At 41.8% G+C, this 24,522-nt stretch overlaps 3 protein-coding genes, 1 long non-coding RNA gene and 1 pseudogene across 4 annotated transcripts; 2 read left to right on the top strand and 3 right to left on the bottom strand.

The window, feature by feature from the left end:
* On the bottom strand, positions 322–2,470 carry LOC110431776. Its single transcript, XM_021451331.1, has 6 exons — positions 2,341–2,470; positions 2,020–2,227; positions 1,663–1,832; positions 1,275–1,575; positions 946–1,121; positions 322–833 (listed from the first exon to the last, which is right to left on the bottom strand). The coding sequence occupies exons 1-6, from the start codon at positions 2,366–2,368 to the stop codon at positions 682–684; spliced, it is 1,035 nt and encodes a 344-aa protein (XP_021307006.1). The 5' UTR covers positions 2,369–2,470; the 3' UTR covers positions 322–681.
* LOC8067413 lies at positions 5,755–7,771 on the bottom strand. Its single transcript, XM_002464434.2, has 6 exons — positions 7,525–7,771; positions 7,303–7,429; positions 7,028–7,194; positions 6,589–6,877; positions 6,339–6,496; positions 5,755–6,223 (listed from the first exon to the last, which is right to left on the bottom strand). The coding sequence occupies exons 1-6, from the start codon at positions 7,544–7,546 to the stop codon at positions 6,069–6,071; spliced, it is 918 nt and encodes a 305-aa protein (XP_002464479.1). The 5' UTR covers positions 7,547–7,771; the 3' UTR covers positions 5,755–6,068.
* Positions 13,459–14,496, top strand: LOC110431836. Its single transcript, XR_002449297.1, has 2 exons — positions 13,459–13,944; positions 14,026–14,496. It is a non-coding gene; the product is annotated as an uncharacterized LOC110431836 (long non-coding RNA).
* On the bottom strand, positions 15,564–19,601 carry LOC110431609 (annotated as a pseudogene).
* Positions 21,096–23,965, top strand: LOC8067412. The gene is made up of 3 exons (XM_002467029.2): positions 21,096–21,480; positions 21,563–21,651; positions 23,468–23,965. The coding sequence occupies exons 1-2, from the start codon at positions 21,289–21,291 to the stop codon at positions 21,626–21,628; spliced, it is 258 nt and encodes an 85-aa protein (XP_002467074.2). The 5' UTR covers positions 21,096–21,288; the 3' UTR covers positions 21,629–21,651; positions 23,468–23,965.

Genomic DNA, 24,522 nt, shown 5'->3' with positions numbered 1-24,522 from the left:
AAACCGTGCCCCGTGCCGGGCCGCCGGGCTGCGGGCTGCATGGAAATCTATAACGACAACTAGGCACCATGCTGATCAGTGTTGCGCCATATTATGCTAGGGTTAGACCATCCGTTTGGCCATCTTTATTTATAATGACCTAGTGTCCAAACAGTTAAGATCCACTTATATTTTCGTCCACGATTCATGTAAAACCTAAAGTTAGTGGTATATTGCAATATGGAAAGTCTTATGTATTAGTCTAACCCACCATCGCCATGTAAGGTGAGATGAAACCACCGCAATCTCAAGTGAATACACAATAAAAGTCATCCTAGGCCAAATTCAGACGTATGGACGCAGGAGAGCGACCTCACTTCATATTGTCACACAACAAATAATTGTCAACCATTTTGTAGTGTACAGCTACATTTAGATTCAGAGTTCAGAAAGACAATATCAACAAGACAAAACCCTTTCTTCTCCGGTGACTTAGCTGTTTTGTTTTAAGGCGGTGTGTGTTTGTGGGGTCTTGCCTCTGTATGGGTTTAGCCCCTGTAAGATTTTTCCTTTTCTTCTATTAATATAATGATACGCAGCTGTCTGGGTGTTCGAGAAAAAAAAACAAGACAAAACCCACGCCTGCACAGTTCCAATTTTGGCTCGACACACGCACAACTAGTAAGTAGAGTCGTATGATCCTTATTCCAGTTTGGACGAGCTAGCGATGGCAACATCTGCCTCAATTAAGCAGCTGCCCTTCACAAGGTACCAGTCCTTCACAGACTTCGCCGCCATGAACTTTGCCCATCCCCAGCCATCGCCGTCGTCTGTCGCTTGGAACTGGCACCGGCCTGGACGCACACACACAATACATATCCCAAATTCATACTACAGCATAAATAATCGTATATCGGTCTGAGCATCTGGATCATGTTACAGTAGGAGCAGGTACGAGTGACAAACCTGTCATTGCGCTGCGATTGCTGGTCACCTTGTCTTTGATGGATAGACTGACTTCTACCAGCACCCCTGAGTTCTGGAGGGAAGCGTCTCCGTCTGGCTTGGCCATATGAAGGTAGAGGGAGAGGAATTCCTCATTACCACCGTCGTCGATGCCGGAAGGGTACATGGTCAGGTACCTGAAGGATCACAGGACTTAGTGCATATATATATCATGGATGAAAGGTTAACAACTTAATACTCATCTAAGGTAGGTTTTATTATTAAATTGAGTATTTATATTTGTTATGTTATGTATGATAGTACTTGGCAAGTGTGTGGTACAGTGGTACCATTTGCGTCCACCGATCTCGAACTCCGGTGAGTAGCACCGGCCTTTGAGGGTTAAGAAGTCATCGATGACCCAGGTGTAGGCTTCCCGGGCGCTGAAGCCATTTATCTTCTCAACATCACTCAGCGTTCCTGAACTGTGCTTGGCCTTAGCAGCAGTGGTGAGCTTGATGAGCTCCACGCCGAAGACGCAGCTGTCGCCAACGATGAAACCAGAGGAGGGTTCCTTGAGTGTCTCGACGGGGATCGTGCATGAGATCCCGGAGCTTCTGCTGCTCTCTGTAGTCTGGAATTGGTGGCTAACTAAAGCAAAACAGTGCAGCTATGAGCTTAGTAGAGTTCCATGTGCCAGCTATAGCCTACCAGATTAGAATGTAATTTGAATCTTACATTGATGTTCTCTATGTCGTCCGTATTCTTGATCGTATATCAAGAGCTTGAACGATGCTTCGACGATGGTGTCGGGATTCAGATCATAAGTTTTTGACAGCACGAGGATAAGAGAGACGTAGTCTCTTTCGTCGCCACTCTTCCTGTCCTTCAGGTTCAACTGCAAGTACCTGCAAAGAGGTCATAACAAAGAAATGAAGGACTGCTCATCAGATGTTTGCAAACATGCATTGCTTGCATTCTGCAATTCTAAAACTGAGCGGATTTGAAAAAATGTTCTACTGAAGATGGAAAATATAGTTTTGCGACAGATAGCTCGGTAAAACATAGGCAAAGGCACACTGTATGGAAGATTACCATTTAAGCTTCTTCATCTCAAAATATCCAGAGTTGGTCCATCCTTTTTGCTTGTCAAGAAGCGAGGAGAAGCCATCGATCCTCCATGTGAAGCTGCTCTTTTCTTCCATCCCAGAAGAGGCAACAGCACGGCCTGCCTGCGCTGCTGGAGTAGATGGAATTGCCGCAACCTTTGCGGATTTCTGGTTCTTGCCATGGTTTGAGCGACCTGAAAGGAAACCACAATCCATATATATGCATTAAGTGATCATATGAAGTGTATAGCAGAAAGTAGTAGAAGACAGCAGAAGAGAAAGCCAAGTCGATGTGTGTTAGTGTTACCACGAGATGAAGAGGCGCAGGCACCCATGATTGCTTGTTGGAAGAGTCTTCCTGCTCTTGCTTCAGGCACCTATGATTGCACGTTATTATAAGTACAATACAACTCTCTGTAAGTCTTTCAGAATTTCCGGGTAATTGAGGTGAGGTTTCTTCTTTTTGGCCACTAGGACCAACTCAAAAAGGACAGAACCCAACAGATGTCTACGCCACATGAAATTTCCTAGCATTGGCATTAGAAGTCTACTATGGCGTCTAAATTTTATTCAGCTTCACGACCCAGAAAAAAAAAATCTCCCTGTAACTGAACAAACTTGGACATATTAAATCTTTTATGTCATTAGCGAATAACCCTAAAAGTCCAGGTCAACCCTTTTGTGTCTCCCAACCCAAAGTGCTTAAGGAGATATGTAACCACTAAGCAGAAAATAGTCTATATATGATTATCTACCTTGCTTGCGAATGTGTCATCTAGTCATCTGACAGTCACCGCTGTGTTGATCATCAGTTGCACGGGTGTAGTTTTACAGATTAAAATTTCACTGGAAAATGAAGGGTGGCTATGTTAATAATTGGAATCTTTGACAAATGAAGCCTGAGATGGTTTGTTCCGTTGTTCAGCTTTCAAATTTCTACACAAGCTGGTGCCGTCCCAACCAGTTTGTCATGGTGACAGGTAATCGAAGGTTCTATAGAGTTAGGCGGTTAGCTAATCCTAACTGTTCATCAGTTATAAAGTTATCCTTACAACAATTGTTTTTTTTTGAAAGATCCGGCAATGCCGGCATTGATTAATAAGAGGAGCAAGAGAAACATCAACGTTTTACAAGCGCGAGCTGCGCTACCCGACACTGCCTAAGCCGTGCGGGGCTTATTACATAATTAACTACTCGCTAAGGATTGAATCGACCATAGGAGACCTCAGAGGCTTACAACCTGCTAAAGACCACTGCAGCATTGTTTTCTTTATCTCAGCCACAATCATCTGGGGTGTCTTCGTGCTCCTTCTGAAAATTTTGTCATTTCTTCATATACTCTAGAGGGTTAAGATTACCAAGGTTTAGCATTTCTTTTCATTGTTTCTGTAGGCTTGGCTGTACCAATCTTCAAGTTCTAGTTCCTGGCCATGAACCCAAGCTGTTTGGGTTGAGGGTGCTGCAAGCACTCCATGTGGCTATCAATTGCCAGATCATCCGCGAGCACGGGCATTCGAAGAACAGGTGCAGCGCCGTCTCCAAACTGTGTTCACAAAGAGCATAAAAATAGTTATTCTCCCACCCGCGCAGTTATAGTTGCGCCGCCATCCAAAGTCTGTTATGGAGGAGCAACCAGATGAAGAATTTGCACTTCGCCGGAGCCCGCACCTTCCAGATCAGAGATGGATAGTTTGAAGAAATTTGACCTGCAAACTATGCTACGTAAGCTGACTTTGCAGAGTATACTCCAGAGCTCTCAAGTGTCCAAGTTATCATGTCATCTCCGGTCTCATCATGATCGAAACCAACCTCCTCAATATCAGTAGTCTAACATACTCGCTTAGGAGATCATGATTTAGGTCGTAGGCTACGTCTCGGACCCAATTCTAGCTTGTGAGTGCATCTCTGACCGAACGATTTTTCTCCTGCTATGTCTGTACAACAACGGGTAGAGTTTTGCAGGTGGTCGACCATCCACCAACTAGAGTGTGAGAAAGAAGTTTTAAGCCCATTCCAGACCGTAACCGTAGTGGCAGCAAAGAGGGCCATATCCAATGAATCTACCGGCAATGTTGAGCCACTCTAAGGTCGTTCTGGGTTCGTCCATTGAAACCACACTCATCTAAGACGCAAAGCTCTGCTAAACTTTTCTAGCTCAATTAGACCCAGCCCCCCAAAGTCAATTGGTTTGGCTACTGACGTCCATGCCACCTTGCACTCCCCCGTTAGTTCCGTGTCACCAGGCCAGAGAAACCTCCTTTTGATCTTGTCAATGTCATGCAGCATTTTGTCCTTTCTTTGTTTCTTGACTTTCTCCCTATCTTTCTTTCTTTCTTTCTATCTAGCTTTCTATCTATCTATCTTTCTTTCTTTCTTTCTTTCTTTCTTTCTCTCCTTTCTTCTTTGTGTACCTCTGTTCAAACTGTAACCGACCTTCTATTCTTTCAATAATTCAACTGTAGGGGCTTCGTCCCTCCAGATTTTTCAAAAAAAAAATGTCATGCAGCATTTGCTTTGGCACCCTCACTGAGGTCAGCAGGTAAATAGGCATAGCACTTAGCACAGACCGAGTGAGCTCCCTTCTGCCTGCTTGGTTCAAAAGTCGCCCTTGCCAACCTGCAAGTTTGGTCCTGGATCTGTCCACAATACTTTGCACATGTGCCACTTTTAATCGCCCCAGAGTTTTATAACAATTGTTGATTACAGGAAAATCTGTATTTGTTAGGTTTTGATTTTTTTTATTCTTAACATAAAACCTAGACATGGAAAAACGTTGGTAACTTGGTAATATCAGGAAAGTGCATGCCAATTCCGTGTCGTAATCTATGTAAATTTTTAGATATTGATGAGGGTATATCTGATCACAATTAAATTATTATAATAGGGATTATGCATATGGTTATTATAATCAGAGTTATGAATTACAATAGTGTTTGAGTCCTTAGATTATAGTGATTGATTATGGTTGGTTAAAATGAGAAATTTTTATCTTATCCTTCAGTTTGGCAAGTTGGACAATCAGTTGGGGACAAATTGCACTTTCATCACTCATAATCCCCTATAGCCTAGTCTCACCCGCCAGATAATGAAATTATGGTAACCAGGGGCATAATTATAATAATTCAACATATAATTAGTCATGTTTGGATCAAAACTTAATTATATAATCTGACTATTATAGTCGCTAGTTAATCATGTTTGCATCAAGCTAAAGAAAAAAAAATAACTTAGAACAAGCCTAGATAGAGTTTTACACTATTTGCAAGGTACTATCTGGAATTGCCGAAATGATATTATCTTCAGAGGGGTCTGGAAGACAATCCAAACAACACTCACGGTGATAAAGGACATGGCACAACAATGGAACTGGGCAGCTGCAATGCCCTCAGGGTCGACCATGTAATTAGCGAGTAATCCGTTATGTAACTAAGCCCTACGTGGCCTGGCAAAGTTGGGGGGCGCAGCTCGCGCATGTATTTGGATGTTTTGCTTCCTCTCTTATTAATCAATCGAAGCCGGTAATGCCAGATCTTTCAAAAAAAAAAGAAAAAAAAAAGGCTACCGCTACCCGGCTAGAGGGCTGATCATTCGGAGTTAGACAACCGAAACAAACCTCAGGGCCATATACATGACTGTACCTGAAAAACATTTCTATGAATAATAAATTTATAACACATCTTTTAATTTAAAAAAATGGAGAAAAAGTTCGAGGCATTTGTAGTGTTGAAACACTTATATGCAGTGGCATATGCAGTTGTCCTGTATTCGAGAAAACAGGAATTTTAACATTACAAATGGATGACAGAAGATGCTGACCACCATGGTGCCGAAGAGGAGGCCCAGGATCGGGAGGTCGATGGCCTTGATGGCGGGCAAACTGAACAATATCTTCGGCGCCGAACCTTTATTTGGCACTTTACACTTTCAGTATCTTCAGCACGAACAAAACAAACACAATACAAGACACATTACACGCACGTCGAGAAACCTCAGCACCATTGCGATTCAGCCCACAAATATAGACAAGGATACACACTACTCCATCTTTGATGAACCAACGATTGCAACCTCAGCTTCGATGCAGCACTTGTTTTTCATGAGATAGCCATTTGAGGAGTCCTTGAAATCCTCCAGCGAGATGAACTTTCTCCATCCCCAGCGACGAGCGTTGTTTGTAAACTCGCACCGGCCTGTATTTTTCCCAACCAAACAAGCCAAGAACATGTTATATATGATAATTAACTTGGCATGTGCAATATGTACTGTCCATTGAGCAGATTTCATTCCTCTAGAAGGTACGCGAACCTGTTCGTTTCCAGTGATTGCCCGCGGCTTCCTGGTGTTTGATGGACAAGCTGAATTCCACCAGGTTCGCAGAGTCATTAGGGAGATCATTTGTGTTTTTCATGCACAGGTCCAAGGTGAGGTGGTTCCCATCGCAAGACGTGTGGCTACGGATATACCTGCAAATTGGACAGCACGTAAAAATTCAGTTAGACGAAATTAACATGAATCAGTAGTGTCAAGCATTGCGAGCTGGGCAGCAGGCTGTCACCATTTGTATCCTCCAACTTCAAACTCCGGTGAGTAGCCGAATTTCTTCAGTGCAAAGAAGTCCTCGATGTCCCAAGTGTATGTTTTGGCCTCGTTGAAGATGCTCGGCTTCTGGACAAATAGCGTTTCTGACGTCGTGCTCACTTTGGAAGTGGTGACTTTGATGAACTCGACACCAAAGGTGCAGCTGTTATTGACAATAAACTTTGAGGGCCGTTCTTTCAGTTTTTCAAGGGAAATCATGCAAGAGGCTCCGGAGCTTGTGCTTGCAGTCTGAAAATTGTGCCTAACTGCAGGGACAAATCATGGCATAAGATGAAATTCTCGTGTATGGAAAAAGTATTCTAGTGTACAGAACAAAACAAAAACATGGAAATGTTAGAGATATGAATATATATATTGTTGATTAGCTTGATGTTAAAATTTTCACTGCAGTTTACCTTGATACTCGCTGTGGTTTCCGTACGACTGGTCATATATCAGCAGCTTGAAAGAGGCCTCCACGACAGTATCGGGCTTCACTGAGCTGATATCCAGCTCAAGTATAAGAGAGACGTACTCCTTGTCATCACCACTCTTCTTGTCCCTTGGATTCAGTCTAAGGTACCTGCAAAGAAGCGAATAGATCACTGAGAATCTGCAAACACTACTGTAGTTACAGGAACTTTGTGATGCAACCAGGCTGTTAAAAAGAGCAGCCTATTAATTAGCATACCAGTTGTGGCCCATAATCTCAAACACTCTGGAGTAGGTCCATCCTTCACCCTTGTCAAGGAGTGAGGAGAATCCATCGACGCTCCACTTCATGGTCGTCTGCGGGCGCTGACTCAGCTTTGATCGCCCTGAAACAGCAATTAGGAGATAAATAAACGGTACGAAAGATCACAGCAAGAGCAAAAATCAGCAGCAAATACAGAAGAATCATCCGAGTGCATACCTCGAGAAGAAGAGTTACCCATGACGTTTCGTCAATTAAGCCTGGTATTGAGGCTCTTGGTTTGTGCACAAGGTGTTCCTTTTCACTATATGTAGAAAGAGATTGATTAGGTGTGCGAATAGTTTTGTCAAAAAAAAGGTGTGCGAATAGTTTCTCGGCAAATAGGGTGAGGTTTCTGTCTCTCATAGGAGACTTTGGAATTTGGACAACTCTACAAGTGCAAAATAATGCAAGTAGAGGTAGAGGGGGGTGCGTAAGTCACGCTAGCAATTTCCAAGCAATGGACGAAGTAAAACCATGCAGCAGTGTAAGTGTACGACCGAGCCTGTTCGCTAGTTTAAAAAAACATAATTAAAAGTATTGTTTGCTGATTTACTATGAGATAAAAACGCTATTATCTGGCATAAAAAATACGACTTATAAGACAAGCGAACTGATGTAACCTGCATGCCTGCACAACTCTGTTTCCTCGCAAAAAAAGAAAGTCTCAAGTCAGACTGAAACTGGAAGGTAACCCACACAAATGACGACTTATTAGAAAAAACCTACACAAATAACGCGGCTGGTTCAGCTGTTGTTACATTTTTTTTGTGTTTGAGTTTTGTTTTTTATATCTATATTTGTACTTGCTACTTAGCAACGATTTTAGAAATTATGCTCTCCTTTTTTTAAAAGAATCTACGTGGTCGGTCCCATCAAGTCTTCCTTCTTCCAACAGCTCATAGCTTCACCTCTATGACTATTAAATTTTGCAACCGTGTTTACAACCTTGCAATTGACCACAAATTGAGATTTGAGTGCATGCCATTGATGAGACGACCTCCTTTTCCTTATCAAAATACATATAACATTCCGGCTCAGGCTTAATGAGATTAATAAGATACTCATACTAACATACTAACAAGTTGTAACTTATTTTCTGAAAATCTATTTTCAAAGAACTCTAAGGTTAAACATGTTTGTTCTGGAGCAATTTTGGGATGAGACCGAATGAGAAGTCTTTCCCGGGTGCGCACGAATGAGGATAAAGCGTGCAGAAAAGACTGATGTTGATTTGTGAGGCCAGTCTATATCCTAGAAAAGCTGCCAAATGCAAGTGGGCCCGGCTTTAAAGATGTGGGACCATTATAGAATAGCATTAGAGCCAACTCTCGTGGTTTACGGGCACGCATGTGTCGTAGTTGCGCACGTATGGTGTACATGGCTGGTGTGGACCTAGAGTGGTCATGCAACATGGCACATGTGCTGCCACTAGACATACGAATGTGGCCAAGAGAGGATGTTTCTGGCTTGGGGTGATGTAACATACCAGCCTAGGGATTAATAGGGTATTCATACCAACAAGTTGCAACTTCTTTTGCAAAAGTCTATTTTCAAAGAACTCTGAGGTTAAGCATGCTTGGCTTGGAGCAATTTTGGGATGGGTGACCGACTAGAAAGTCTTTCTCGGTGCGCACAAGTGAGGACAAAATATGCAGAAAAGACTGGTGTTGGTTTTGAGTGAGGACAGTGTGCACAAATGACTGATGTTGATTTGTGAAGGCAATCTATATCCTAGAAAAGCTACCAGATATTAGCAGGCCCGGCCACAAAGAGGTGGGATGTTACAATACCAAATATCCTCATTGTTGCACCACGCTTAAGATTTCCTATCACTTAGTATCCTCCATGAATTTAGATAATTTTCATAATTAACTTCCCTTTATAAGTAACTTGCATGACTTGGCCTTGAAGTGATAAACCACAACCTTAGAGTTCTAGTGACCTCACATATATTAGATTATTTTTTAAGCCTAGGATATACTAATCTCTCATCAGTGTGATCCATTATGCATCTCCAATGAAACCGTAGTGACTACACACTCCTTGCAATCTGCTATGTGAATAGTTCCATTCACCAAGCATGTATAGATCCTTCACCAAACATCTCCCACACCGAGCATATATGGAAGCAACTCCCTGAATCAAGTATCCACTCATGAATAGCACCTGATGGACTAACGATAAGTACATCACTTTCATCCTTACTTGCCACTAAGCATGCTCCTCTCATAGTCTTCAAACTAGGATAGTCCCTCTCATGTGATCCTCTATGTCACACAGATATAACGTTGTCCCTTAATCATGTCTTTCTTCTTCCATGATAGTTTACATTTTCTTTTCGTCTGAAATAGTGAAAGCTTGATCACCCGAGAATTAACTAAAAGTTGCAATTTTAAACTTTCCAACACTTGGAAGGGATGAGTTTAAGTATGATCCTGGATATTTAGAAGTGCCCAATAATCTTGAGAGATAGGACAACGAATGAAGAAATACTCAAGTGTTTCTTTCTCTTGGTCTCCACAAAGAACACAATTATACAAAGGTAGGTGCATATTTTTTCTTCGGAAAAACTATGTGTGCTAAGTGTGTATTTAAGAATAAACTAGAAGAACACTTTGTGTAGCAGCACTTGGATCTTTTAAACGATATTGCAAGCACCGACGGATCTCGTAGAAACCCCTAGATGATGATGTTGAAGTAATCAGGACAAGGCATTAGAATTTGGCAAAGCCAACCACAAATTCTATAACCTCAGCTAAAAAGAATATGTGTGATTGTTACTCTCTCACAACCCTATTGACCCTCTAGGACCCACTAATTCTTTCTCTATACAAGATTCTAGTGCAATAGAGTTGTGTAGCCTAATTATCTTAAGTGCTTCTAATTACTCCTTAGAAGCCCTGGTGAGAGCCTTGTGTGTTGGCTTACTTGATGCATATGGCTTTCACCCCTTGTTTATATAGCCTCCTCCAAGGATCTTATACATACAAGTAGAAGTCCGATTCCTAGTAGGATTCTACACTCAAGTCTTAACAAAATTAGAAGTCATAATAGTACACCTATTTTGAGTTTTAGTCCAACTAGGATTTGAGTCACCATACAACTTAGATAGTCTCCACCATGCTACACGAAAGGACTAGAGCAAACATCGTGCCTTGAAGATACTTTGTGGTTCAGGAGCGTCGTTATGTCCTGAAGAGACTTTGTGTCCAGGAGCACACCTGGATAGAGCTCTAGCACAGATTAGAGGTTATGATTTGGCAACTGATGCCATGGGGAAAAACCTGGTTGTCTCTTTGCTTCTTTATTTCTTGCATTACTAGCTTGTTCTAGCTTAGTAGTTAGTTCTAGTTTGTGTGCTAGAATCTCACAAATATGGTTGTATGCTAAAGTGTACGTGTAGGGCTTAATTCTACAACTAAGAAGAATATCTTAGGGTTTGTTTGGTTCGCTTCTTAGCTAGCCCATATCTATTCTATACCTATCTATAAAGAGAGAAAATTTCAGTCTATCTAAAACTTTTCTGTCTGCCCCGCCAGTCCGAAATCTGCCCTGATACGTAGTGGAAGAAGAAAAAAAGAATAAAAGCTTTTCTAAGGTTCCCAATATAAAATTTTCTATACACATCAAAGCATATTAAAAATAAGAAAAATGCAGGGGCCTAAGTGTAAAGTTGTCCCCTCCCCTCCGTTCAAAATCGCCCGGCACGCTGGCCGCTCGGCCTTCGTTCGGAATATCCCAGGCACGCTGATCGAAGTGTAAAAAAATAGAAGTTTTTCTAGGGGTTTTCAATGCAAAATCTCCTATACACATCAGATCGACCACGTCGAGAATAAAAAAAGTATAGAAGCATATATACAAAGTGTTTGTCCTATTAGTTTACTTTTCTTTTATTCTTTAAATTGGGTGAAAATTGATAAATGTACAGTAATTTATAGAAAAAACAAAAAAATACAACACAAATTTTGTTCAGCTCTATATATGTACATCCATGTAGTAAACAAAAAATATCAGTAATTTATAGAAAAAACAAAAAATTACAAAACAAATTTTGTTCAGCTCTACATATGTACATCCATGCAGTAAACAAAAAATATCACAAATTTTAATATATTCTTTTGCTGGAGATGCTTGCTATGCTTTTTAGTGTAAAATTGAAATTATAGTTATCTTGCTCCAATTATTATGAAAATTTCATGATAACCTATTTAATGTGATGCTTGATTTGTGATAAAAGTTTTAGTATCATTTCTGCATATCTCACTGATTTACTAATTTACCTAAATTTATGCTTGAGGATGCTTCCACTACCTTTGCACGATGTGTTGTTATGTCATATGAACACTTTATAAGCCCATGTGTTCATAATCTACATACATTTAACTGATATATCATATTTCATAGAAATTCTAATCTAAATAAAAAAAGTTAGCAACAAACTTCTCATGTTTTAATATAATACTAAGGTATATTAAGAGGTAATATTAGAGTAAGATAAGGTTTAACTAATTTCTATTTTTATTATTAAATAAATATGTCTCCAAGCTATATATTATTGTAAATATTAACTATCTAATATCATAATACTATAGATGTCATGGTTATCAATAAAATAAATTACGAGCTTTAAATTTTATAAAAAAAGATAAATATAACTAGATATACAACATTATATCATCACTTTCTATGGTCATTTGATGTTTTTCTCCTATTACAACGCTCATCTAGATAGCCAAGTCGATGCTAGGCTATGGTCATGCAACCCATGTTTGTTTGTTTGCCTTGTTCTGTTGTGCCAGGATCCAAAGAACAATAGGTTGGTTGCTCGTTCATTGTGCTCGCTCTCTCAGTCAAGATAGCACGCTCACACCACCATGAGCCAGGCCTGTGAGAAACGAAATCAAAATCTATTTCCCGAGAACCAGGTCCGGCGAGGCTTTTTGCATGCCACCAGCCACGCTCTGGTGACCGTCCAAGGAGCCAAACGCGACGCTCCTTAGGTTAGGTTAGTTTAAGTGGAAGTTTCATCTAAGTTTTATTCATATTAAATAGGCTGCTATATAATTATTTTGGATGATATGGCACTGTATTTAAGAAGAGAGAGAAGAAATGAGTTTCATCTGGATGAAACTCTCTTGACGCGATTACTAACTCTCTTGAGTCTTGAAATTAAATGTCCATGAAACCATAGAATGAAACTCTCCATTGAGAGTGGTTGTTTTATCCAAGTTTCATTTTATTTCACATGATATGGCAACCTTGGAAACAACGCTATGAAACTCTCCATAAGGACAGTCTCAATAGAGTTTCATGCACATTAAATATGCTGATATGGCGCTATAGTAATGAAGAGAGAGATGATAAGAGTTTCATGGGAGCAGAGAGAGTTTCATCCCCATGAAACTCCAATGCACTGTTTCCAAAATATGGATGTGTTGGAAACTGGGTCATGAAACTTCCATTGAGGATAGCCTAATGCATGTTTAATGAAAGTGTCATGGACATTAAATAAGGTGCCCCATAAGCAGAATTGCTAATTTGGTAGAGTCATTAAATGAATAAGTTTTATCAGATGAGAGAGGAGTTTCAGCCCCATGAAACTCATATGACTCGGTTACCTAGTTTATAGTCTTGGTAAGAGCATCTCCAACAACTTGGTAAAATTCACTTGTCAAATCTTGAGTTATAGCAAGTTGCTAATTTGTTTAGCAAAAGAAAAAAGGATGTGTCTCCAATAAGTTGCTATTCTCACTTGGTAAAAATAGAGGATGACAGATGGGACCCGCTCACTTGGTAAAAGAATATGTGTCTCCAACAAGTTGCGCTCGGGATAGCAACTTGGGATAGCAACTTGACAAATCTCGGCAGTAGAAACCTCTGGATAGCAACTTGGAAAATTTAGCAAGTTGAGATAAGGAGTTGTTGGAGAAGGATTTTTATACTTTTAGCAAATTTGGTAGGATAGCATGTTGAAACTATACATTGAGACTGGCCTAATATGACCTTTTTAAGAATATGTTTAGCGCAATGGCTTCGAGAACTTGTTAGGCCAGTCTCAATGGAGATGTCATGGGAGTGTCATGCACATTAATTAGGATGACACGTCAGCAAAAAAAGTAATCTTTGCATGATTTGAGAAGGAGAGAGAATGCAAATGTTTCATGGCCTTGACACGTTTGGGCACCGTAACCAAAACAGCATGAAACTCGCGTTGAGGTGGGGAGGTTTCATCTCGTCGATCCCATGCGGGCGAAACTCCGACGCGCGCTCCTCGGCCTTCTTCCTGCCTCTTCCCGCGCCACTTCTACCTCCGCCCTTTCCCTTTTGATTCGTGCGTGTAGTCTGAACTAGAGCAGAGCGGATCCAGCGCTGAGAGGTCTGGGCGGCATGGTAGAGGATGGATCCACCGCCGGGAGCTCCGGGCGGCGCTGCATCTAGCAGAGTAGCAAAGGGACACAGGGGCAGTCGGCTAGGACTCAAGAAGGCGCCGTCGCATGCGTCGTCGCTGCCAGTTCCGCGGCCGGTGATTTCCGCTGCCGGGGCTGACCCAACGGTACCGCGAGGAGGATGGACACCGCAGCAAGCACCAAATTCATGGTAGCACAACTTCGATCTGTGCAAGTTGATGTCTGGTAGTAGTTGATTTTGATGCCTGCAAATCGATTTGTGCTTGTGCAGGTAGTTGATTTTGGTGTGTGTGTTTGCCTGGTTGTCGATCTGAATGCAAGTGCTTGCCTGCAACTAGCTGAGTTTAATTCTGAATGCAAGTGCTTGCCTGCAGCTAATCTGGTAGGGTTGCGATAGCAGACAAGTCTAAGTCTAGGAGCATGATCTGGTTTCGGTTGCTGCATATTCTGATTTCTGACGATGACGTGTCCACTGTATGTTCCTGATGGTTTTCCTCTAATTAGAAGTAGCCATTTTGTTAATGATCTTGGCATCCTAGTTATGCGAAATTGCAGGTTCTGTTGGGTGCGTGTGCACCTGACGCCGGATGAGAAATGGCTACAGGATTACATGAGTACATATAATCCCAACAAGCTGTATCATTTAAATACTTTGTTTGGTCTTGGAAACGTCAAAGTGAAACTCTTGCATTGTTGGGATTATTTCATAGATAGTTTCATTTGAGTGTTGATGACATGTTAATTTTGGTAATCGTGTAATGACACTGGCTATTGAGATTGACCTTAGTGTGATTCTTAATTCTAAGGCAAGTACCGCAAGTGGGTTGTGATGGAATTGCATAGTCTAAGATTCGAGGCTAGCCAACTAGAGGAGCTCCTAGCCGCATACTACTGGCCGGTTGGGAAGATCAAGGACCTGTTTTGTGGTTGGCTAAGGCATGGCTGAGGGTGGCCAGAGCGGCGTTGGTGTATCAAGGGGTGGCAGCGGTAGGCGTAGCAGCCTAGCACACAAATGAGGACCAAGTGTAGCGTTCAAAAAAAAAATCTTCGAGTTGGCTAGGTTTTTGTATTTTTTTTAATTAAAAACAGTTGGAGAAAAATAAATTAACGAGCTCTCTCTACATACATTAGCCTCTTGGAATACTCGTTAATTTACCAAGTATTTTTTAGAACTCTTGAAAAACTCGATCCACGGTGGCGATAGCCCCTAGATATTTTGGCTTAAGAAGAAGATTTTTTCATGCAGATCAGAAAACCCTCGAATTCATGCTTCACTCATACACATCGGCATTATAGCTATGTGAGATGAGATGACTAGACCTGTGCTTTGGATATGGAATAGACTAGAGAGCTTCTTTTTCCCTTTGATTAGTGCGGCTGAAGCCATAAATAAAGAGTGAGTCCTCTTGGACTCGAACTCTGACCACCCTAAGGGGAGGTACTCAGCCTGCACTTTTAGAACTCTTGGAGATGATCTAGTAACGTGGTATTACTGTGCTTAATTTTCTTCCTGTCACTTCTTACTCCTCAAACTAGAATTTCAGTTACACATCTGTAAGGGACGAAACTGAAAATTTTCTGGATTGGGTTTCTTCACTGGAAATGGGATCAAGAATTTCAAACACTACAAACAGATGGCGATTGCCAGTAGATGAAACTAAACCAACAAGTATGACGTGCAATTGGGCAAATCGATCGAGGATATGTTCATGGCTGAACCATTATCTGGCATTTATACGCACTTTCAGTGTCTGTGGCACGAACAAGCAAACACACACGCAGAGATGGGCACCTTCGCACAACTGCGATTCAGCCAGATTCCATCCTGGAGGAACCAACGATTGCAACCTCCGCTTCAACGCAGCACTTAGTTTTGACGAGATAACCATTTGACGAGCCCTTGAAATCCCCCAGCGAAATGAACTTACTCCATCCCCAGCAACGTGCCTTCCGTGAGAACTGGCACCGACCTAGATTTTCCCCACAAAATAAGTTACAAATACGCAAAGATACTTTGGCATCTAAATTCTTGCGCATCAGCAAATCTCCAAATCCTGCTGGGTAGACGAACCTGTTCCTTTCCGGCGATTGCCAGCTTCCTTGTTTTTGATGGATAGAGTGAGTTCTACAAGGTTTGCAGTGTCGTTGGGGAGATCATTGGTCTTTTTCAGGTTCAGATACAAGGAGAGATGGTTCCCTTCACGGGATGGATACATACTGATATACCTGCGAATCGGATAGCATGTAACAATTCAGTTCATGATAATAGCATTGAATGACCAAATCTTTCTGGTAAAACAATTCAGATAAAATCAACAGGATTCAGTCATGTCAAGCGTTCGAAGCTGAAGATGGCATCACCATTTGTTTTTTTAGTCAACGGGGGGAGGCGATCCCCACCTGAAAAGATTTTTATTTTAGCCCGAAACGGCTCGCGGGATTGTAGAGTTTACAGAGGCTAGAGAGGTTACAGAGGAGATAGTGGGGGGTAAAGAGTGCGACAGAGTTACAAAGCAGCAAACACACGTTGCTGAGGTTTGAGAGCTTGGCTACCAACCTCTAGCCTAGCCCTTCCCTAGCCATTACTAGAATGGAGCACCATTGGTCTATGACTGGTTTCTTCCTTGTTGGGAGCCTGTGCTTCCACAAATTGGCATCAGATAAGCACTCCTGCAGTACCTGAGATACTGTTTTCATTTCATTCCTGAATATCTTTGCATTCCTTGCCTTCCAAATCTGCCAGCAGATCAAAGCCACAAAAGACGCCAGCTCTGGGAGCGGGTTAGAAGAATGAGCTTGAACTGAATGGAGGTCATTCATATCCACTGAGATCATGGACAGAAGATTCAAGCTTGTCCAAACACCGCGACCATGGGAGCAGCCATGGATGATATGTTCCGGTGACTCGTCGGCTGCGTTGCAGATTTCACAAATTCCGGAATCAACGATGCCTTTCCTCAAGAGCACCAAGCGGCACTGTATCCTCCTTTGCGTTAAGAGCCATAAAAACAGTTGCACTCTTGGCGGAGCCAGGCTCTTCCAAACGAAGTTTGCCCTTGGATTGTCCTCCTGTCCCCTTGCTTTGAGCATCTTGTAAAGCACACCACTGTTAAGACTGTTGTCTGGCCTGAGGAAAGTTGAGCTTCTCTTGTCATGTTCTGCGGTTAGGTTTATCTGATCGATGATATGGAGCACTAGTTGTAGTTCTTATTCTGCTGTGGATGACAGACGGGGCACCAGGGTCGGCAGAATACCGGTTGTTTTGATTTCCCACACCGAAGCCTGTTTTAGGGTGCAATGAGACAACGAGGTGCACTTGCCGTCGCCGAGCATGACAGAAGTAATGGCTTGGTATAGTGGGATGATGGCCCTCAAGGTCTCCCAGTGATCGCCGTGGAGATCCCCATTTAAGGTTATGACTGAAGCCCTTCTCTGCACCCATTCTGCCCAAGCCGACGATTGTGGGCAGTGTAGACGATGCAGTAATTTGAGAAGCAGACAGATGTTTTGGATTCCCAAATCTCTAACGCTCAAGCCACCAAATTCACGGGGGTTGCAGACCTTCGTCCAAGCGACCAGGCACCCGGCCGGAGACGAGAGCCCTGACTTGTCCCCCACCAAAGAAAAGCTCTCCTTTTCCTATCCATTGCGTGCACAGCGGACGCAGGTAACTGCAGCGAGCTCATCAAGTAAATAAGTAAGGAGTCGAGCACCGAGTTTACCAGGACAGTCCGTCCCATTGGGTTCAGCAGGTCAGCCTGACAAGATGCAAGGAACTTGTCGGACTTGTGGATGTAGATGTTGAACGCAGAAGCTGGAAGCTTGTGTGTCGACAGAGGAAGGCCTAGGTACTGTTGAGGGAAGTTTCCTTTGCTGCAACCCAGGATGCGGACGCACTGCTCTACGAGCTGGACATCTGCATGAATCGGAACCAGGGTACTTTTGGCAAAGTTGATGTGCAGACGACCCGACATGGCTGCAAACTGTATCCGCCGACTTCGAACTCCGGAGAACAGTCGGGGTTCTTCAGTGCAAAGAAGTCCTCGATGTCCCAAGTGTAAGTTTTGGCCTCGTTGAAGATGCTCGTCTTTTGGACAAACAGCGTTTCTGACGTTGCGTTCGCTTTCGAGGTGGTGACTTTGATGAACTCGACACCAAAGACGCAGTTGTTGTTGACGAGAAACCCAGAGGACTGTTTCTTCAGTTTCCTGAGAGAGGTCATGCACGAGACCCCAGAGCTTTTGCTTGCAGTTTGGAAATTATGACTAACTGCACATACACAATATCTCAAAGCTTAATCCGTTTCCTTTCTTAATGACCAGAAACTTGTATACGAAATCATGAATACTTTTGCAGAATAACAGAAACTCGAAAACGCTGAAACATCAGTGGGTTGTGAGTATAAAGCTGAACCTAGCAGAACTAATTTGCTATTTTACCTAGATGCTTGCTGTGGTTTCCGTGCAACTGGTCATATATCAAGAGCTTGAAAGATGCATCTACAACAGTGTTGTGTTTCACTGAACTACTCGCTAGTTCAACCTGAAGAGAAATATACTCCTCCTCGTCGCCACTCTTCTTGTCCCTTGGATTCAGTTTCAGGTACCTGCAAACACGTCAAAGAGGGATCATTAACAATCTACCACTCCCTCTGTCTTGGAGAAAATACAATTCTAGCATGCTGCCAAGTCAAAATATCTTAAATTTTACCATATTTATATAAAAATATACTAATATTTATCCTACTAAATATGTGTTGTTAGACGATTAGATTAGTCATGTCGTGTATTTTCATAATATATGTCTATTTGGAGTCATAAACGTCGATAATATTTTGTAGTCAAATTTAAAATAGCTTGATTTAGACCAAACATAGAACTGCATCCTTTTTTAGACGACGAAAGTAGTAAAATTCTAGACACAGGGACTATGTGAAGCAATAAAACAATTAGAAGGAGCTGTTACTCTGCTAATACCAGTTATGATATGACCCATGATCTCAAACACTCTTGAGTAGGTCCATCCTTCACCCTTGTCAAGGAAGGAGTAGAATCCATTGATGCTCCACTTGAAAGTAGTCTGCTGGCGATTCCCTTCTCGCCCTGATCGCCTGGGAGTTATGGAAGGAACGGAACGCTAGATGCTTCCGTGGAGCAAACACACAGCTCAGCGCGGTTAAGGACACGATCAGAGGACAGGTCGAGCTGTGGATCTCTGCAGGAGCCAAGAACCTGGGGCGTCTAGTTCAGAGAATAGGCTAGTCTAGACTGAGCTGCGAGGAAGAGCGATCCTGCATATGTAAACCGCCTCGCTTGTACTCAAACTATCCTTCTTAATGAAAATACGCGCAAACCTTTTGCGTGATTGAGAAAAAAGTAGTCTGCTGGCTCTGCTGAGCTGAAGAAGAAGGCGCCACCTTAGATCCCTGCCCCAGCTTTGATCGGCCTGAAACACAGCAATCGGACGACAGAACAGCAACAACTAAACTCAGTGCTGTACTACAGAGGGGGTGTTTAGTTCTCTTTTTTTTCCAAAAAAATTTGAGTTTTAATCTATTATTTTGCAAAATAGAACTAAATACTATGCAAAATTTTTAGCAAAAACATGGTTATTCTTCATTTTAGATTTTAGACTCAAGAGGCCAAAAAATACAAAATGAGCCTCAAGAGGCTCTCATGAGGACAATAAATTCTGCATTTTGGATGGAACTAAACATGACTCTGAAAATTTTGGCATTTTACATTTCATCACTCCAAAGTAGTTGTCATTTTGCATTTTGGATTCTATGGAAAACTAAACACTCCAGAAGAGAAAACTCCAAATACCGCTAGACGAAGAGTTCCCCATGATGTTCGTTCGGACGTCAGTGCAGCCTGGTTTTGCGCTGATCCTTACAATTGAACAAGAAAGTGCACTATATGTACTATGTAGTAGCTGGAGAACCATATTAGATGGTGCCAAAATTACTGGGCAATGAGATGAGGTTTCTTCCTTACGCGGAGACTTTGGAGCTTGGATAAGCCTCAAGTACACATATAATGCAAGCAGATGGGTGCGTACACCGGGAGTTTCCAACCAAAGTGACGGGTCAGGTCGTCTCAACCTCAGAGCATCTCAAAGAGATTAGCTAAATTATTTTTTAAAAATAAATTAGCTATTGATGAAAGAAAATTGTTTTCAACAGACTCTATAGATGACTCTTCAAATTTAGTAGGGTCTTGTTTAGTTCACCCCAAAAACTAAAAAGATTTCAAGATTATCCGTCACATTGAATCTTGTGACACATGTATGAAGCATTAAATATAGACGAAAATAAAAACTAATTACACAGTTTACCTGTAAATCACGAGACGAATCTTTTGACCCTAGTTAGTCTATGATTGGACAATATTTACCACAAACAAACGAAAGTGCTACAGTAGCAAAATCCAAAATTTTTTCACATCTAAACAAGGCCTAGCTCTCGGATTCCATCTTATTCACTCTCTATCTTTGGATAGTCTACCTCACTAGCCATCCTTTACATAGTCTATTAGAGTACTCTAATATTTTTTTTTTGTCAAATCTATTTTAGAGAGTAGCTAAATCAGTAAATTTGGCTAGTGTTTTTGGTTAATCTCTTGGAGATGCTCTCAAGCATGATGTTTTCTTCATAATTTAACAATTTAACGATATACTTCCTCTATCCCTGAATGCTTCAACTCCTAGAATCCGTATCAGTCAAATTTTTCAAAATTTTATCAGCTTTATAGAAAAGAGCATCAATATCTATAACATGAAATGAGTATCTTATGAAAATATATTTTATGATAAATCTAATAATATTAATTTAGTATTATAAAACTTAGTATTTTTTTTCTAAAAATTCAGTTAAAGTTTTAAATATTTGACTTAGGATAACTCTAAAACTTGAAGCTTACAAGAAAGTACAAATGACCAGCCCATAGTTGATAGATTTCCAAGCCCACCACCTCAAGGCCCCTAAGCACACACTCATGTCCTTCTTTTTTTTTGTCTATAGCTTTCAAAGAGTTGGAGCCAAACCGAGCTTTCGTCACCCATATTGTGTCGTTCTGGCTCCAACCCAAGCTCGATCTGACTCCAACCCTTCGAAAGCTATGGGAAAAAAAAAAAAGAAAGACGTGTGTGCGCGGGGGACTGCCTTGACACTACTTCTCGAGAATTTTTTTTAATTTTTGCACGGCACACTTTCCTGGCGGGGGAGAGCGGCGGCGGACGGGGCGTGACGGGACTAATCCGCGCGACCTGGGCCCGTGCCGTGCGGCCCGGTTTAGGTGCACCAGAAGACAGCGGCACGGCACCGAACCCAACCACCGCGTCCGTGCCGTGCTCCACTCCCCATTGCCTGCCCCTCCGATCTGAGTCTGACCGGCGCAGAAACGCAGGCAGCCCAGCCCACGACGCCGCGGGGAAAGCCTGAGAGACCGAGAGACACCCAGAGAGACAGACAGAGAGTGAGCAAGCGTCACGCACGCGACGCGAGAGCTGGTGCTCCGGACCACGCTCCACGCGGATGGGCTCGAGCGACCCGGCGGCCGACCCTCTCTCTTCCTTCCTCCGCCACCCCGGCGCCTTCTCCCTCTCCCGCCGCGTCGCCATGGCGCGCGACGCCACCGCCACCGCCGTGCCCGGGCTCCGCCCCTGGCTCGTCGACCTCCTCCCGCTCCTCGTCGTCCTCCTCATCGCCGCCCACGTCCTCGCCCTCGTGCGTCCTCTGCATCTCCTGTTATTGCTTGCCACCTGCTGGATGAGATTGGAGGGGGTGTGAATTTGGCTTCCCGTCGCAGGGTTACTGGATCTACAGGCTCGCCACGGACGGGTCCAGGCAGCCCGCGCGGAGCAAGAAGCACTAAGGAGAGGGCGCCCTCGGCTGGATGTAAGGCTATTCACATCTTCTCTCTCTCATGAGCTCTGATGCTGTCACTGAATGTTAATTATCGGAGGACGAGGAATTCCTGATTACGTAATTGCTGCCTGGTTCCTGCTAGGCTCAGGCAGGTGCTCGAAATGCTGGTTGCCGAAATGCTACGTTGATAACAGGGAATTTTGTTGTTCTTAACAATTCGCAACTCTGATCTGCGCATTTTGGTGATCTTATATATCACACCAGTACTAGTTCGGTCATCTCAATAGCAAAATTTTACTTGGTTTCTCAAGATTCTTTTGGTGGCAACTGGTTTGGAGCTTTAGTCCAATTTTACTTCCTTCTTTATTAGGGAAAATAGGGATGATTCATTTTAGGTTTGGTCCCTTGCTTGTTTAGCATTTATTGAATAAATATGTAAGACTGAAGATATCTGATACATATTTGGGGGTCCCTTGGATTTGGATATAGATGCAGTGTAGGACATTGGATGGTGATGGTACGGTTGGTGGATTAGGATTGCTTTCTTCGTTGCCACTTCAGTATGCAATTATTGAACCCTTTTAGGAGAACAATTATTGAACCCCGCTCATTTGTGTATCTTCTTTTTATCGGTCACTGATTTGTTAAGCTTTTTATCAAGTTATCCTGCTGAACTTGGGGTTTGTTTGTCTAAATTGCCGGAGGCATAAACATTTTTCTGTGGGATTCATGTTTTGAAGAGAAGTATTTGATCTTCTGAGTGTTTCATATGCTCCCGCACATTATTCTTGGATTTGGTACATTATGCTGTTGTAAGAGGAGTTAATTTTCTTCTCTCCTCAAATTTTGTGTGTTTCTAATCAAATTTTGAACTGGTCTTGAGTGCATTAACTTTGTTTGTTGGATCATGTACTGGTAGTAAAAAGAATTTTCCAAATGTTTTTATCTTCACATTTCAATATTTATTTTCTTTTCTTTTCTGAACCATCTATCGTGCTGTGCTTACTATATGTGCTTTAACTGAAGAGAAACAAACATATATGAAAGAAAGAAACATTACTCTAGCTGTATGTTCTCTGAAACAAAGAGTAAATAGCCATGTTCTTTGAAAAGCCTCTCTCAGAAAACAATGATTTCGAGCTCAGATGAAATCAGCAACTTGTATTTTGACCTAGACAAAACCTAATTATTTCAAAACAATATGGCGTGCCCTCGAAATTGTTAATTTGCTAGTTCACTCTAAACTACGATAAGGGATACGTATACTGTCTTTTACGTTGTACATTAACTTGGAAACGATTGATGAGTCAAGATTTTAATGTATTTGTATGTTGTGTCCATTTGTGAGCCTTCTGTATGAGGATTTGGAGAAAAAGTCTCCTCTGCAAAGTTTAATGTTTGGTCTGTTGCTTTCTTAGGCTTGATGACAGACAAATCCATGGTTAACATCTATTTTAACTTTCCTACTTCTATGATGGAGTCATGTTGGTATTCAAATAATCTAACAGCACAACTCCCTGTTGCAAACATTGTTACATTACTTGACTGAGTACAACATCATTCGAGCAGTAACCAGGAGCACGTCCCATTGCCCATTTTCACCTTAATGCTAAAGTCACTGTGTTCTGTTTCTGCATTTTGTCTTTAGAAGAGAAGGGGCTGGCAAAACTGTCTCTGCTTTTTTGTATTTATTAAGTTTGTAGTTCATTTGACTATAAAACAGAAAATTGGTGTTTCAGTTTCCTCCAAATCTGCTTAGTGCTTGAGTAATATGCAACATCAGACAGCCTCTCAAACACCACCAGTAACCTTTTGGGATTGACCGATTCCATCCATTTTGTTACAGGCTTGCAACCAGTGTTTGCTATTTCAGTCATGCATCCTTTGCTTGCTGATCTCCAAGGCTTCCAACGTCAGGTGATGTCGTGGCAAAATTCCTGAAAGAACTAGGACAGGGAAACCCGATCTCATCCAGTGGTTTGTTCAGATGTTGGTATCAAAAGTGACGATACACTTCAAAAAAACAAAAAGTGACGGTAGCTGATATTTGAAAGGTGGCCCTTTTGGGCATAAATAGTTTTCGGTTGCTGGGAGGTCTGTCATCTGTCGACGTCTCCGTGTAAAGAACAGTAGCTAGACAGGTGTGCCGTTTCATATGTTGTTGGCTTTTGTAATCTAATCCATGAGCAGCATTTTATTCGGGCTAATCCATGAAAAGGGAAATTTCAGGTTCTAAGCTTCTTGGGTGCCTGTTTGTATCCTGCTAAGTTTAGCATCCTAACCCATAGCACTTTGTAGCAATCTCTACCTTAACAATACTACCTCTGTTTCAAATTATAGTTCATTTTGGTTTTATCCTAAGTCAAACTTTATTAGCTTTCTCAAGTTTATACAAAACTGCACAGACATCCAGAATATCAAATTTGTTTTTGTTCGATTCTTCAAGAAATATATTTCGATAATAGCATTTATTTTAACTTGCCCATGTTGACATGGTCAAAATTAGAGAGTTTAATTTATGTTACTAGTTAGCTCACCTTTTTAGCAGGTGACATATTTGGATAATTCTGCTAACTTTTAGGTGTTCACTGTTAGCACATTGGGCCTTGTTTAGTTCTAAAAAATTTTGCAAAAAAATTTAGATTTTCTGTCACATCAAATCTTGCGGCGCATGTATGGAGCATTAAATATAGATAAAAAATAATAATTAATTATATAGTTTATCTGTAATTTATGAGATGAATTTTTTAAATCTAGCTAGTTCATAATTAAATAATATTTGTCAAATACAAACAAAATAAGTGTTACGATGCCTATTTTAAAAAATTAAAAAAAATTAGAACTGATCCGAAAGCCTAGTGCAGAGTGCCGGTATGCCTGCTACTATCACGCCATGTGGCA

Source organism: Sorghum bicolor, chromosome 1, assembly GCF_000003195.3.
Source record: "Sorghum bicolor cultivar BTx623 chromosome 1, Sorghum_bicolor_NCBIv3, whole genome shotgun sequence".
NCBI lineage: Eukaryota > Viridiplantae > Streptophyta > Magnoliopsida > Poales > Poaceae > Sorghum > Sorghum bicolor.
Note: the sequence above shows the minus strand (reverse complement) of the source record. Positions and strands in the feature narration are given on the sequence as shown.

Bases quoted from the DNA above. Each gene is read 5' to 3' on its own strand.
- LOC8067413 (XM_002464434.2), bottom strand. From the start codon at position 7,546: ATGGGTAACTCTTCTTCTCGAG. The intron at 7,195-7,302 runs GTATGCTAATTA...GCTTCTTTGCAG, and splicing joins GAGATTATGGGCCACAACTG to GTACCTTAGACTGAATCCAA. The intron at 6,878-7,027 runs GTAAACTGCAGT...TTGTCCCTGCAG, and splicing joins AAACCACAGCGAGTATCAAG to TTAGGCACAATTTTCAGACT.
- LOC8067412 (XM_002467029.2), top strand. From the start codon at position 21,289: ATGGGCTCGAGCGACCCGGCGGCCGACCCTCTCTCTTCCTTCCTCCGC. The intron at 21,481-21,562 runs GTGCGTCCTCTG...TTCCCGTCGCAG, and splicing joins CCGCCCACGTCCTCGCCCTC to GGTTACTGGATCTACAGGCT.
- LOC110431776 (XM_021451331.1), bottom strand. From the start codon at position 2,368: ATGGGTGCCTGCGCCTCTTCATCTCGTG. The intron at 1,833-2,019 runs GTAATCTTCCAT...ACCTCTTTGCAG, and splicing joins GAGATGAAGAAGCTTAAATG to GTACTTGCAGTTGAACCTGA. The intron at 1,576-1,662 runs GTAAGATTCAAA...GTTTTGCTTTAG, and splicing joins ACGACATAGAGAACATCAAT to TTAGCCACCAATTCCAGACT.